The following is a 12,348-nucleotide window of genomic DNA, read 5'->3' as shown; positions in this document are numbered from 1 at the left end:
GTAACGCCTTAGTGTGTGAATTAGAGAGAAAAGGAGAAGGAAAAGAGAGAACTTTAGATATAGTTAGCTAGGATGTTTTTGTGTTTATGCATGTAAGTGTAAGATTGTGTGCGAGTGTTTGTGGTTGAGTCCTGACGCCTCATTGTGGTGTGTTAATCACAGTGTGCATGACTGTCTGTAAGCCTACGCGTCTGTCCGGTTAACTTAAACACAGAGGAGGATGCACACACGAACACTGCGCTCGACATACCCCGACCCTGATTTATGGCTCGGCTGCTATACGATGCTATAAAAATGTTTGGAGTGTTGCACTGACTGTGTTGTAATAAAACATCTGCGTTTAAGTATCCTGTCTGGTCTGTTACATGCTACATGCTGAACGAAACCCCAAAAGAGTTTCTTATAAATACCACAACACTTCATTCCAATCAAATGTAGCACCAGGATAGGTGAATTTGTTTTTGCTTGTTTGTTTTAAAGAGCAGTTTTGCTTGCACAGGGTTAAAAGGGATTAAAGGGAATAAAGAAAAAGAAATAAAAAAGGTAAAAAGATAGGTCTAATTGTAGCCTAGTTGTGAATGTGAACTAATCCAATTTAAACTCTTTGCAAATAATGTTTTATTTAAAAATATGCTCACATTCACTCTTATTTGTATGTCTAATAAGTCAAAAATGTTAATGTTTCTTGTCTTGTCACATTCAGTTATGAATGACACGGATCATGTAAATTATAACTTCTTTTCAATTCAAAATGGCAAAATTCCATAAAAAAGTTGAGTAGTTTGCGTCACTGTGGGTCGATGAATATTTTTATCGTAAAACAGTTGTCAAATAATAAATGTTTAGCTATGTACATCTTACCACACACTCTTTTACTGTAAAAACTAAAGCATTGCGTTTTCGTGGGAATTCACACTCGTCTTCTGTAAACAGTAAGCCCTGCCTTCTTTGATCTGATTGGCCATCATTTTGACAATGATGTGCACTGTTAGATCACTGGCCATTTCTAATTATTATGGGGGACAATGCCTATAGTGGTTGCACCCCTAGTTTATAATCAAGCAGTGATTACCAGTGTTTATTGCAATACATGTTGTATATGTATGACTAAATATGACCCCTTAAAGGGTCAGTTCCTCACAAAAAAAAAACTCCGGTCATCATTTACTCACCCTCAATGACAACAATGGATCCCAACACTGGACAAAACAACATTGGACCCTACTGACTTTCATTATATTTACCAAAATCAGAGAAATTTATGTAAATATCTTCTTTTATCTTTGACAGAAGAAAGAAAGTCATAAAGGGGTGCATTTCCCAAAGCAAACTATGGTTGCAAGTTTCGTCGTTACCAATAGAGTTCAATGGGACTTACGACCATAGTTGACTAATGATGCTTTCGGGAAATGCACCCCAGGTCTGGAACAACATGAGGGTGAGTAAATTATAACAGAATTTTCTTTTTTGGGTGAACTATCCCTTTAAGTGTATGTTTGTGTGTTTCATCGTGGGCTATAACCACCACAAAAATATTGATGATGACACATTCCAACCAATTTTCTTATTTGTGGTCTATCAATATATATTGCAACCATAAATAAATAAAAAAAACTGGCAAAATGGCTAAACACTAAGCTTTTAACAGTCTTAAAGGTGCTAAAGAGGATGTTTTGTTGTATACATTTTTGCAATATTACTTGAAACTGTCTTTACTAACTGATAAAAGACTATTTATTATGTGCACTGAAAGGAATAATAGTAATATACATCATCTGTGCATGAGGTAGGGCCTTAAAAACATCAGCCAATCGTTTACGCGATCATTGCGTAAACGATTGGCCCTCTGGCTTGTCAATCACTGCCGTGACGTTCCTTGTGAGAGACAAGTGCAGCTGCGTGCTCCAGTAACTTTCCACACTCCACAGGCGCCGCATGCAATGTTTTTGTCAGGAGACAGGAATAACAACTGCAGATTATGAGTTACCTGCGGTGAGTCCGACATAATGAATCCACTAACATGACACAGCGAATGCTGGTGGTAAACACTCGTGTTCCAATACACGTGCATGAGTTTTGGGAGGCGTTCCCTCGAAATGAGCTGTGAAGGAGGGGGGTTGTTCTTACGCATGCGCTCATTTCAAAAACTCACTAACAGTCTTTGGTTTCTCAGTCGACGAAAAGATCCTCTTTAGCACCTTTAAACCACAAATTATTGGTCAGGAAATTAGCTAAATTTAAGCAAATGCAATGTCTCAGAAAAACATCAAAGACAGAATGAGAGTATTTGACAGAATATGGGATGAGCGGAGTGATGAATCACAATGAAACATAAGTTGCATGGTGATGCTCCAGAGCGATGTGTTTGAACATCTGATGAGAAATATAATAAATGCATCTCTACCACAGTGAAGCATGGAGGAAGAGGTGTCATTGTGTGTGCAGCTTTTTTAGCTGCTGGTATTGGTGAGCTGCTTCACCTTGAAAAGTCATTTAATGCTTTGAAGTACAGTAGAATATTGCAGAATGGCTTGCTTCCTACAAATGAAAAGTTGTCATCTGAAGAGGAACGATCAGATGTTATGTTTCAACAAGACAAAGCTCCTGCCCAAATTACAAAAACAACCCAGAAATGGCTTGAGAACAAGTCCATCAGGCTCATGTTTTGGCCTGATCAGAGTCCAGATTTAAACCCTATAGTAAATATTTGGTCTCACATTAAACTCAAAAGAACTGGGAGACATTTTTCAACTACTCATGAACTGTTTGAAGCCATTAACATTGAGTAGAACAACAATGAATCTTCTTCCTGTAAAAAAACTGTCTGGAAGTTGTGGAATGCTCTTCCATGCCAAGTTATTTTATCTACAGTATTTGTGCAATTCTTGCTATTTTCCTGATCAGTTCTTTGTGATTAAATTGGTTAAGACCATTAATGGAGCACTAAATATTTTGCAATTTTTGGCTTGTTAATCTTTACATTTGGTCCCCCACACTGTTTAATATTAAATATCCTTGGTTTCAACATCACATTGACACCTCTATGTGAGTGTGTGTTTTTGTTAACTCTCCATAAATATCAGCTGTTTTATGTGTGATTGTGTGAATGAGAGTGTCCGTATTTCGTACCATCAGAGCAGGAGTCATCACTGCTGACGCTCAGTCTTTCCGCGTTGCCTTGGACGTATTTGTTGTAGAGTTTGATCCTAAGGGCCCAACTCAAATCAGGCTGCCTAACTGTGTTCTTCAGTCGCCGTCGAGCGTTTGCAAACCAGTTAGACACCTGAGAAAAGAGGGAGGGTGTTGGGATGGTACTGAGTAAATTTTGACCAATAAACAAAAAGAATTATGAATGCTCAAAAAAGACACACACAAAAAACCTTTTTAACCTTTACCTTTTTAACTGTTTATTGGAACACTATGAAAACTATTAAAAATAGTAGGCTGATGCCACACGCAAATATCCCAGAAGCAGTGAACGTAACATTACTAATGTTACGTTGATGAAAACCTGGGTGCTTATTCTGGCTTCTGCCACTCTCACCTAATAATATTCCTTTTTCTCTGCCCGACGTCTGTCTTTTTGAAATAAAAACAATAATTCGCCCCAGCCTTCTCCATTTCACAGAGACCAGAGACCATTAGATGATATACTAGGAAAACTTTTCATGCCCGATACACTTCAAGCCACTTATGACAGGTATTGTGCTGGGGCACTTCTTTAAAAATGTTATTCTAGCCCTGAGTTTCCTGACCTCTGCTTTATATAAAGTTCTCAAAGGCCAACAGCCATATTTTTCCTTTTAAACAGGTCAACGGAGGCCAGTCGTTTTTGGAGGAAGCACTGAGGTATCATACAATGCAGTAGCAGAAATGCACTAGCAATGAGAAAAGTTCAGGTGTATCTTTGGTGCTAAAGTCTGGAGATGTTCAAGATTTGTTCAGTCACAAAAGAATTATTTATTCATTGAAATTGAGCATCAGTTTTGTGTTTAAGTCTTTTTTTTCATATTGCAGTGCAGTCTGCTCACATTTTTTTTTTTTAAACAAATGGCTCCTTTTTATGATTATTAGAACCAGATACAATTTTTTCGGGTCATCCAGAATAGCATCTACAGGCTGAGCCAATTCTTAACAAATTTAGAGAACATGTTTATGTCTTCATGTGTATATACAGAGACACAGACTGAGACAGATATGTACACAGAAACCAACACAGACTGGAAAACACATATGTGAATGGTTAAACACAAGCCATGTGTCTCTGAATTTAAATATATATTGGCTAAACAATAAAAAAAAAGCCTGAATTTGCTTGTGTATGGAATGAACACCTGCACCGTCATCTTAATGAAAAAGAAAACTGTCATTTTAATAATCCTTCTGTCAAGAACCAGTAGCTCTTGGTAGCACGCTTATGGAAAAGTTGTGGAAAATGAACTTACTCACCTGCACAAGTGTCATTTGTGAGCCAAGCGCGAGAAGGATTTTCTCTGTTTTAGTGGGGTAAGGATTGTCCCGGTGTTTGTAGAGCCACTGTTTCAAAGGCCGGGCCATGTCCTGCAGAGCTTGCCGTTTATGCCGTACCTTTCCTGGGTTTTGACGAGACCTGCGAAGAAATACAAGCCGACAAATGCTACATAAGTCTCATGACAATTATACAAGACTTAAGAATGGGCACTCATGTGAAGAAATTTCATAAGATTGATTTATTACATCATAACATATTTTCCACATAGAGAACGGTATTTTTAAATTTTTTTGGGGTGTTCTTACTGCCATCTGTTTTATTGCCAGGAAATTACAGGAAAGGAACAAAAATTAAATTAAACTCTTATTTTTATTATTATTTTAATTATAAATATGAAATCTATATCTAAAGGTAGCATGCCGTGAGCAGACCAATGAGCTTGACTACAACCTTTTTTAATGTTACAGGCTTTAAATAGGAGATGAAATCAGTCAAATTGAAAACATGCATAAAAATGTGTTGAATTTTCAGAGATATTGTAAGGGTTAAAAATTCTTACGAGGGCCTAATTAACGGTCATGCGCTGTGAAACGAGTATCATGCTATAATTATCTCTCCCAGTGAGTGATTTTCATTCAGAATCAGTTTACAGTCTGTCTGCAAAACACAAAGACGGTGCACTTAAATAAATGCATGTAATCCAACATCCACATTACGACATGTGCTACATGTATGTACTCCGATAGTGACTGGAAAAGTTTGAAAAAGAAAAATCTGTAGACTTTATAGGGACTGAGAGGCAAGATGGTTTGCAGAAACCGAATCTTGATAGTCACTTTTATTCTCAATACACGTTCAATATCACAATCTTAAATGGTTCAGTGTAAAAAGATGTTAAGCAAAAGTTTTTGATACAATACAATACAGGTTCTTCAGATCAGTGGGTTCTTGTAAGCACTAGGCATTTCTTCAAAGAACTAAAGAATAAAATATTCCTTGTGAAAGTTTAAAATGTTCAGATTTTCCTTCTAATTGAAACATTTATTTTCGAGCGTGAACAGAAGCTGGTTATTTAAACCTGTAGATGTCAGTATGGCGCTGTTATATCACCTTGTTATCTTCCAAAAACCTGACTGCACATTTAACATATTTTCCCCCAACGCACCGAGGTTCATGTTCAGCAAATATTTTCCTTGTAACCCAGATCTGTATTAACAACCTAAAGAAGGTTTTTTTCCCACCCTGTTCTCGATATCTGCAACACACACCTCTGTATTTATATTAATAATTTTCATTAGCAGTGATATTCCCCTTGAGGCGAGCAGAGCGGCTGTAGTGTTTTCCTATTGGCTCCTCTTACTCGCGCAAACGGACCTTCAATAAGCGCGAGCCAGACGCGCACCCGCAGCGGAGGATGTTTGCACAAGTTTTTCACAAGACATCACATTTAGCTTCGGTGTTGCTGTGTATCGCAGTCGTATAATGAAGCACTGTGTTGTCTGCAAATAAAAAACAGGTTGGGGTAAACAGCTTGGGGCGGTGAGGCTGAACGCGCTGAGTTCGGAGGGCAAATAAGGGATGACATGGTTTCTTCTTGCGCCCTCGCTACAAAAATATTCGTGATTGACTGGACCACACATACAGTTGAAGGAAATGTTTATTTATTAGAAACAGACCTGGACGTGTTTTAAATTTGCTACCGAACACGAATGACCTCATGTACCCGAACAACAAGCCCCTGCTAATTCAGCACCATCGACAGCGACTTAATTGAATTGTGAATATTAATTTCCTGCAATTCTCTTTTTGAAACCTCAACGTATCCAAGATAAGAAGGCGGCGAACGGGCTGTCAATTCGAACCAGATGCTCTCTAACCACAACTTAAAGCAAAATCAATGGAAAGAAAACAAAAAGACTATGAAAAGTCAAACAGTTGGACGTGCCACTGCCTTTCACCGCTGGCCTTAAAATTGAACAACTTGATGTTTATCTTTAATACGGTTCTCTGTGCTGTCACGCGTAAAAGCATTAACAGCGTTAAAATAACCACAGATGACTTAAACAGGCTATCATTTATGTGCGGATTTAGTTTTTTTTTCCCCTGCTAATGCATAGCCAGAATAATTAGGCTAATTATTCCGTCATGAAATTTAAATGATGTGCAAAGCACATCTACTGCAAAAAAAGCAACATCCTAAACTTGAAAACGTTTCAAGCGGTGCTAATGTGAACCTGTTGTGATAAATTCATCCTTTTTTTTTTTAATACAATTTCGAATGACTTAAAAATCCTAAAGTTAAATTGAGGAAAACAAATGTGTTACTTGATGAAACATGATGAAAATATTTTACAGTGTATCTGTGAAACCATTCATTTGGACTAAGTAGAATAGGCTAAGTTGAATTTTTAGTAGGAAGCATGTTCATGAACCTGCAGTAGCTACATTTATTTTTGCAAACATTACTGAAGTTTCTGACATACCCGGATCTCCTGTGCCGGATAGCTGAGCTGTCTTTGATGACTGGGCTGCTGGAGAGCAGGTCCGGATGCTGTCCATCTATCACCTCTAAATAATTTCGACTGCTTCTTTCCACCTCATTCGCCTTCTCCTCGAATAAAACCTGGCTACTTAACTTATTAAACACAATTGTGTTCATCTTTGGTATATTAGTCCTTCTTTCCCCCTGTGTCCGCTGAAAGCGCCTTGGCCGCCGTGGGGATGTCCTACTCGACGGAGCCGCTGCGCCTTGTCAAAATCCTGTGAAACAGAATAAAAGGACACTTTTGTTCAATATCATCAGTGAGTTGACCGAAACATACATTTGGAAATATCATTTTCAGTAAATAAAGACTAGGATATATTACATTTAATGTAAAATAGCCTACGTTAAGCTCCCCTCAGCCAAAACAAAACACGTAAAACTCATTAAGCGCGTGAGTCTGAGACAGGCTCGAGTGAGAAATATTGACTGATATTTTTGAAACTTCTGTACAGTTTGCATAACATTAAAAGTGTTTAATATAATGTTTCACTATAATGCTGTGTTGACCGGTCATTAGCCTTCATATGACTAGACACGAATAACAATGTGTCTGTAAGAAAGGTAGATTTTAACTTACATGTAAAAAATGTTAGTTTTTATCATTGATGTGATAAAAACTTTGTTACAGCACTTATCAATTACATTTATTTAGACTGCATCCCTATGGAAAGATCTGGGAGGAAAAATGTCAACATTTGTGGTCCTTGCAATCCATAGCGATGGAAATGAACCAAAGATTAAAACTTCACGAATCATCCCTGTCACATTGGTTAGGTGACGCGATAGTGAAAACATTTACATTAGTCTTAACTGAAAACAGTTGTAAAATGTAGGCTGAATGAACGTAACGTACCTGAACGTTCCCCCTTCTGCGTCTTTCTGTAAAGTGTAATCCAGTTTCCAGTTTCCCATTCCCCTCTCACATGTTCTCCGCTCTAAGATCCTGTGAGCAAACCACACGAACCGCTTTCGCCTCTGTGCTTTATTCAAGCGCGCCCGGGAACATGAATAAAGGACTCATCTCGTGTTTCCCAGCTAAGCGGCTCAGACGGCGAACATACAGTGATTGTTTTATGCCGGTTTCGCCGCTCTGCAGGGGGAGGCTACCGGGAGACAGCCAGTGCAACAGTGTATTCCCTTGTGTGGGTTCACGTCTGGAACGCGTCCATCACCCGACTGCATGACAGTTGCAGGGCCGGATTAACATAAGGGCTAGGTGGGGCTGAAGCCCCAGGGCCCGCGGGTAGAGGGGGCCCGTGATTGGCTGGAGGAAATGAGATTGACAAGTCATAGGTGGTTGATCTTTGTCTAATAAAATAACAAGAAAAAATGATTGGAAAATGTGCCTGACTGATAAATCCCCGTCCAATCAAAATCACTTTACAATTCGCGCCATATGACATCGCGGGAAACGCCTCTTTGCGTTATGCATGTAGATTAGACAAGCAAGCATTAGACGTTATGCAAGCCTTTATTGCTTGTTCAGCCTCGCTGGTGTTCAAAATGATAAAAAAAGTGATAGTGGTGCGCAAAAAAGGAAAAATAAGCTTGAAAGGGAGAAAAGGGATGCTAACCTTACATCAAAAATTCCAAAACTAACTACTTCGGTTCACATAAAACATCCGAGCCAGTGGAAGACCCCGCGTGCAGCGGCAGCTCACAATTATCTTCACCCACTGCACGTTGAAAAAGGTGAGATAGCAGCTGCATCAAAGTTATTATTTTTATTATGAGTTAAGCCCTATTCGGATGGTAATTGTTTCTCATGAAAACGTAAGGTGTTTTCAACATTTACAGGGACGAGTCGATTGATTTTATTGCCGTGGATTCAGAATGTCAGTGTTTTTTCTCTCATCATCATCACCCGTGTAAAAATCCCAAATTAACTTTCCTACTGTTTTTTGATGAACACCAATGTCGAGTGACTTGTCTCCAATATCTGCCTTTGAAGCACATTTTATCAGTTGCAGTTCTGGTGGCTCCATCCGTACAACTCGACCTCGACACATTCACAACACACGTTAACACAGCGGTAGAGTTACTCACGGAACACTGCAATAATTTGCAATCACAAAAGTTCTTTATTTGCATGTGCTTTAAAGCCCTGCCAGTTAAACATGTCATTCGTGTGCTGTTCTGAGATGCGCCTTTTCTGACCCCATACACCCGAAGCGTGCACACACATTTAAGCCTGTCAAACAGTACCTGACTACTGGACTTCATCTTTCGCGTCTGATTGCGCTACAATACTGTCAATTACACAAAAGGTTTACATAAACACAGTTGGTTATGTCTGAAGTTGAGAAAATCGGACGCGTGTAGGTCTTAAAGTGACAGCATCCTTATAGTTAGCATGCGGACCCTTGTCCTTAAAGGGATAGTTCACCCAAAAATTAAAATCCGTAATCACATACTCACTTTCAAGTTGTTTTAAACCTGAATGAGTTTCTTTCTTCTGTTGAGCACACACACACACACACACACACACACACACATGTTTGTTTTTGTGAATTGTGGGGACTTTCCATAGACTTCAATGCATTTTACACTGAACAAACTGTACATTCTATCCCCCTACCCTGCCCCTACCCCTAAACCTAACCCTCACAGGAAACTGTGCAAACTTTTACTTTTTCACAAAAACTCATTCTATATGATTTATAAACCCATTTACATTGTGGGGACCGCTGGCTGGTCCCCACGATGTAGGTGAACTCAGGTTTATATTACATCATGGGGACATTTGGTCCCCACAATGTAATATAAACAAAAGCACACACACACACACACACACACACACACACACACACACACACACACACACAAAAATATTTTGAAGAATGTGGGTAACCTAACCGTTGCTGGTCCCCATTAATTTCCATAGTAGGAAAATAATAATAATGTGAAATCACTGGGGACCATCAACTGTTTGATTCATATTCTTCAAAATAGTTTATTTTGTGTTAATCAGAAGGAAAGAATTATTGTCTACTTTACTTCGTGTAAATAAGAGGCTGCAGTAACTTATTTCTGCTAATTTCTATATTTTTAAAAATAACATTATCATTTTGAGATAAAATGCAAGATAGAAAACCAGATGGACAAATCTCCATCTGAATGCATGAGTTGCACTGAGGTGCAATGCAAATTTATTTTTACTGACGTCCACATGAGAAACAATTACCATTTTAATATGAAAGCAAGGGTTTTTATGAATGCTTTCTTTGCCCCTTTAGATAACGACCGAAATAGTCCAGTGCACAATGAAATATTGGTGCCATCACACTGTGGAATGGCAATCAGATGAAAGGGGGCCCTCGGTGTTGCTATAGCCCCAGGGCCCAATGTGTTCTTAATCCGGGCCTGGACAGTTGTATAGAGTTACTAATTTCAGCCAGAGCTGGTGTGATTGGATGCAGTTTATCAGAAGCAGCTTCACCTGAGTATGATGTGCAAAACAGATTTTGACATGAGACGGATGAATGGATAAATATTAGCATTGTAGTCAAATGGAGAAATAAGTCATCGAGACATTGGCTTGGGAAGAGGACTCAGAAGGCTACCATGAATTTATTAATAAGGTGAAATCGTGGAATGTTCTAACACATTTTGTTTAATTGTCTGTAACTCGGTGTTATTTAGGCATATATTATGTGTTATAGCGATATTATATTTCCATATTAATCAACAAATTAGTTTAGAAATCAACTAAATATTCTATAAAATGTTTAAATTAATGCCAAATACATCCTGAACCACTAAAATAAAAGGTGATTTTGTTAAATGGGCCTATATGTGCATCTCTTTTAAAAAGTCTTGCTTAAATACTAGATATCGTGATTCGTTCGCAACGAAAGTGCTCAAGTGAAAATAGGCTACGTTTTTCTGACTAACTTTTTTATAGGCTAGTATCTATTGAAACGCTTGAAAACTTATTAATGTAAGCCAATTTCGATGTCATGTCATACATCATTTAAAATCACTTGATATCGTTTAATAATAGATTTGGTTTTATTCCCTGTAATAACGAAAGACCTTGCGGAAGTCTGGGTTCCTTTCGTTCACCAAAAACGCTTACCGCTCGAGGACACAAAATCCCTCGAGACCTCATTTTTATTGTCTTAACATTTTGAGAGCGGAATCACTTCATTGAACAACCTAATTCTTTTCCAAACATGGTTACCAAGGTCTACAATTACTTCTATTCCAGTTCGCTTAAGAACCGCTATAAAGCAATATATAAACAAATTAATTATATCAACGCCATGTGCGATGCTTTATCGGGAGACTTAGCGTGCTGAGGAAACGCTGCTCGCGTGAGATCCCTCGCGAGCATCGATGTGATTCTGGTACCCTCTCATTTTCTCCAAATTACACGACTTACACGTCGCATTGAATGCCATTGACTGTGTCTTTCGGGTTTATCCAGGGTAGTGTTTGGAGGTGAAGTGACTAAACTCGGAGGCACATATGCGCTCCTTACGCCCCGTATAATTGGCGTGTTCCTTTTATTTGGGTGTATTTTTACCTATTTAATGAACAAAACTCTCCCGAACATCAGCAGGGTGACTCACTCCCCTCGTAAATGCAAGTCATTGAGAGAAAAAGACAGTGCTGCTCGACCACTAAGGCCATTGAAATGATGTCCTTTCTTTTACTCTCTTGTCTATGTGGGGCTTGACACATGTGGGTGCCCACAGGTTTACTCTAACAGTGGCATCTCCAGGGTAACCACATGCCCTTGGGCAGGTAGTCACAACACTTTGCGGTGTACTTCATTCCATGGGATGCCCACTGCTTAAAGGTGTGGTCAGAGGGAGAGATAATGTGCTCCGTGAAGCCTTGCTGAAAGTGTAATGACCCTTAAGTGCACTTCACCAGTAAATTGCCCTGGGGCTTTGGGTGTCTGCCAGACCAAGTGTCTTATTTAAGATCTAGGTTTATTTGTACAGTGTTTCTACCAATGGATGTTATTGCTAAACAGCTTGACATGTCTACATTTTCAGTGGGTTAGGGTTGTACTATGTACCAACATTTAAAAAATACCTCCATGTAAATACATTACACTGTTGACCCCTTTCCCTATACCCAGTGCCGTCCCAAGCATGGGGCGGGGCATCACCTTTGTTGGATTGTGTGCGGGGGTGTGGATGTGGAAGGGTAGAGGGTACTTTGAAAGTGGTCTGTTTAAGGAGGGAGGTTGTAGTGGTTGGTTGGATTACTTCGCCGTCAGTCCATTCGCAACCGCATTCCAGAGGGTCCCCGTCGGTCCATTTGGCCCCCTAAAGCGCGGTTGCACCAGTTACATCACCCTAAGGACGGCCCTGCTTAC

The 12,348-nt window shown here is 39.2% G+C and overlaps 1 protein-coding gene across 1 annotated transcript in view; it reads right to left on the bottom strand.

Annotated features, from left to right (window-relative positions):
* Positions 1–7,960, bottom strand: part of mkxa (mohawk homeobox a) — a 37,504-nt gene extending 29,544 nt beyond the window's left edge. Inside the window, exons 1-4 of the mRNA XM_067368968.1 lie at positions 7,870–7,960; positions 6,955–7,231; positions 4,450–4,609; positions 3,130–3,283 (exon numbers count right to left, since the gene is read on the bottom strand). Of these exons, the coding sequence (XP_067225069.1) occupies positions 3,130–3,283; positions 4,450–4,609; positions 6,955–7,130 (490 nt within the window). The 5' untranslated portion in view covers positions 7,131–7,231; positions 7,870–7,960. The remainder of the gene's footprint in view (positions 1–3,129; positions 3,284–4,449; positions 4,610–6,954; positions 7,232–7,869) is intronic.
* Positions 7,961–12,348: the final 4,388 nt, after the last annotated feature.

Source organism: Chanodichthys erythropterus, chromosome 19 (assembly GCF_024489055.1).
Source record: "Chanodichthys erythropterus isolate Z2021 chromosome 19, ASM2448905v1, whole genome shotgun sequence".
Lineage (NCBI taxonomy): Eukaryota > Metazoa > Chordata > Actinopteri > Cypriniformes > Xenocyprididae > Chanodichthys > Chanodichthys erythropterus.
This window is presented reverse-complemented; position numbering and strand designations above follow the sequence as displayed.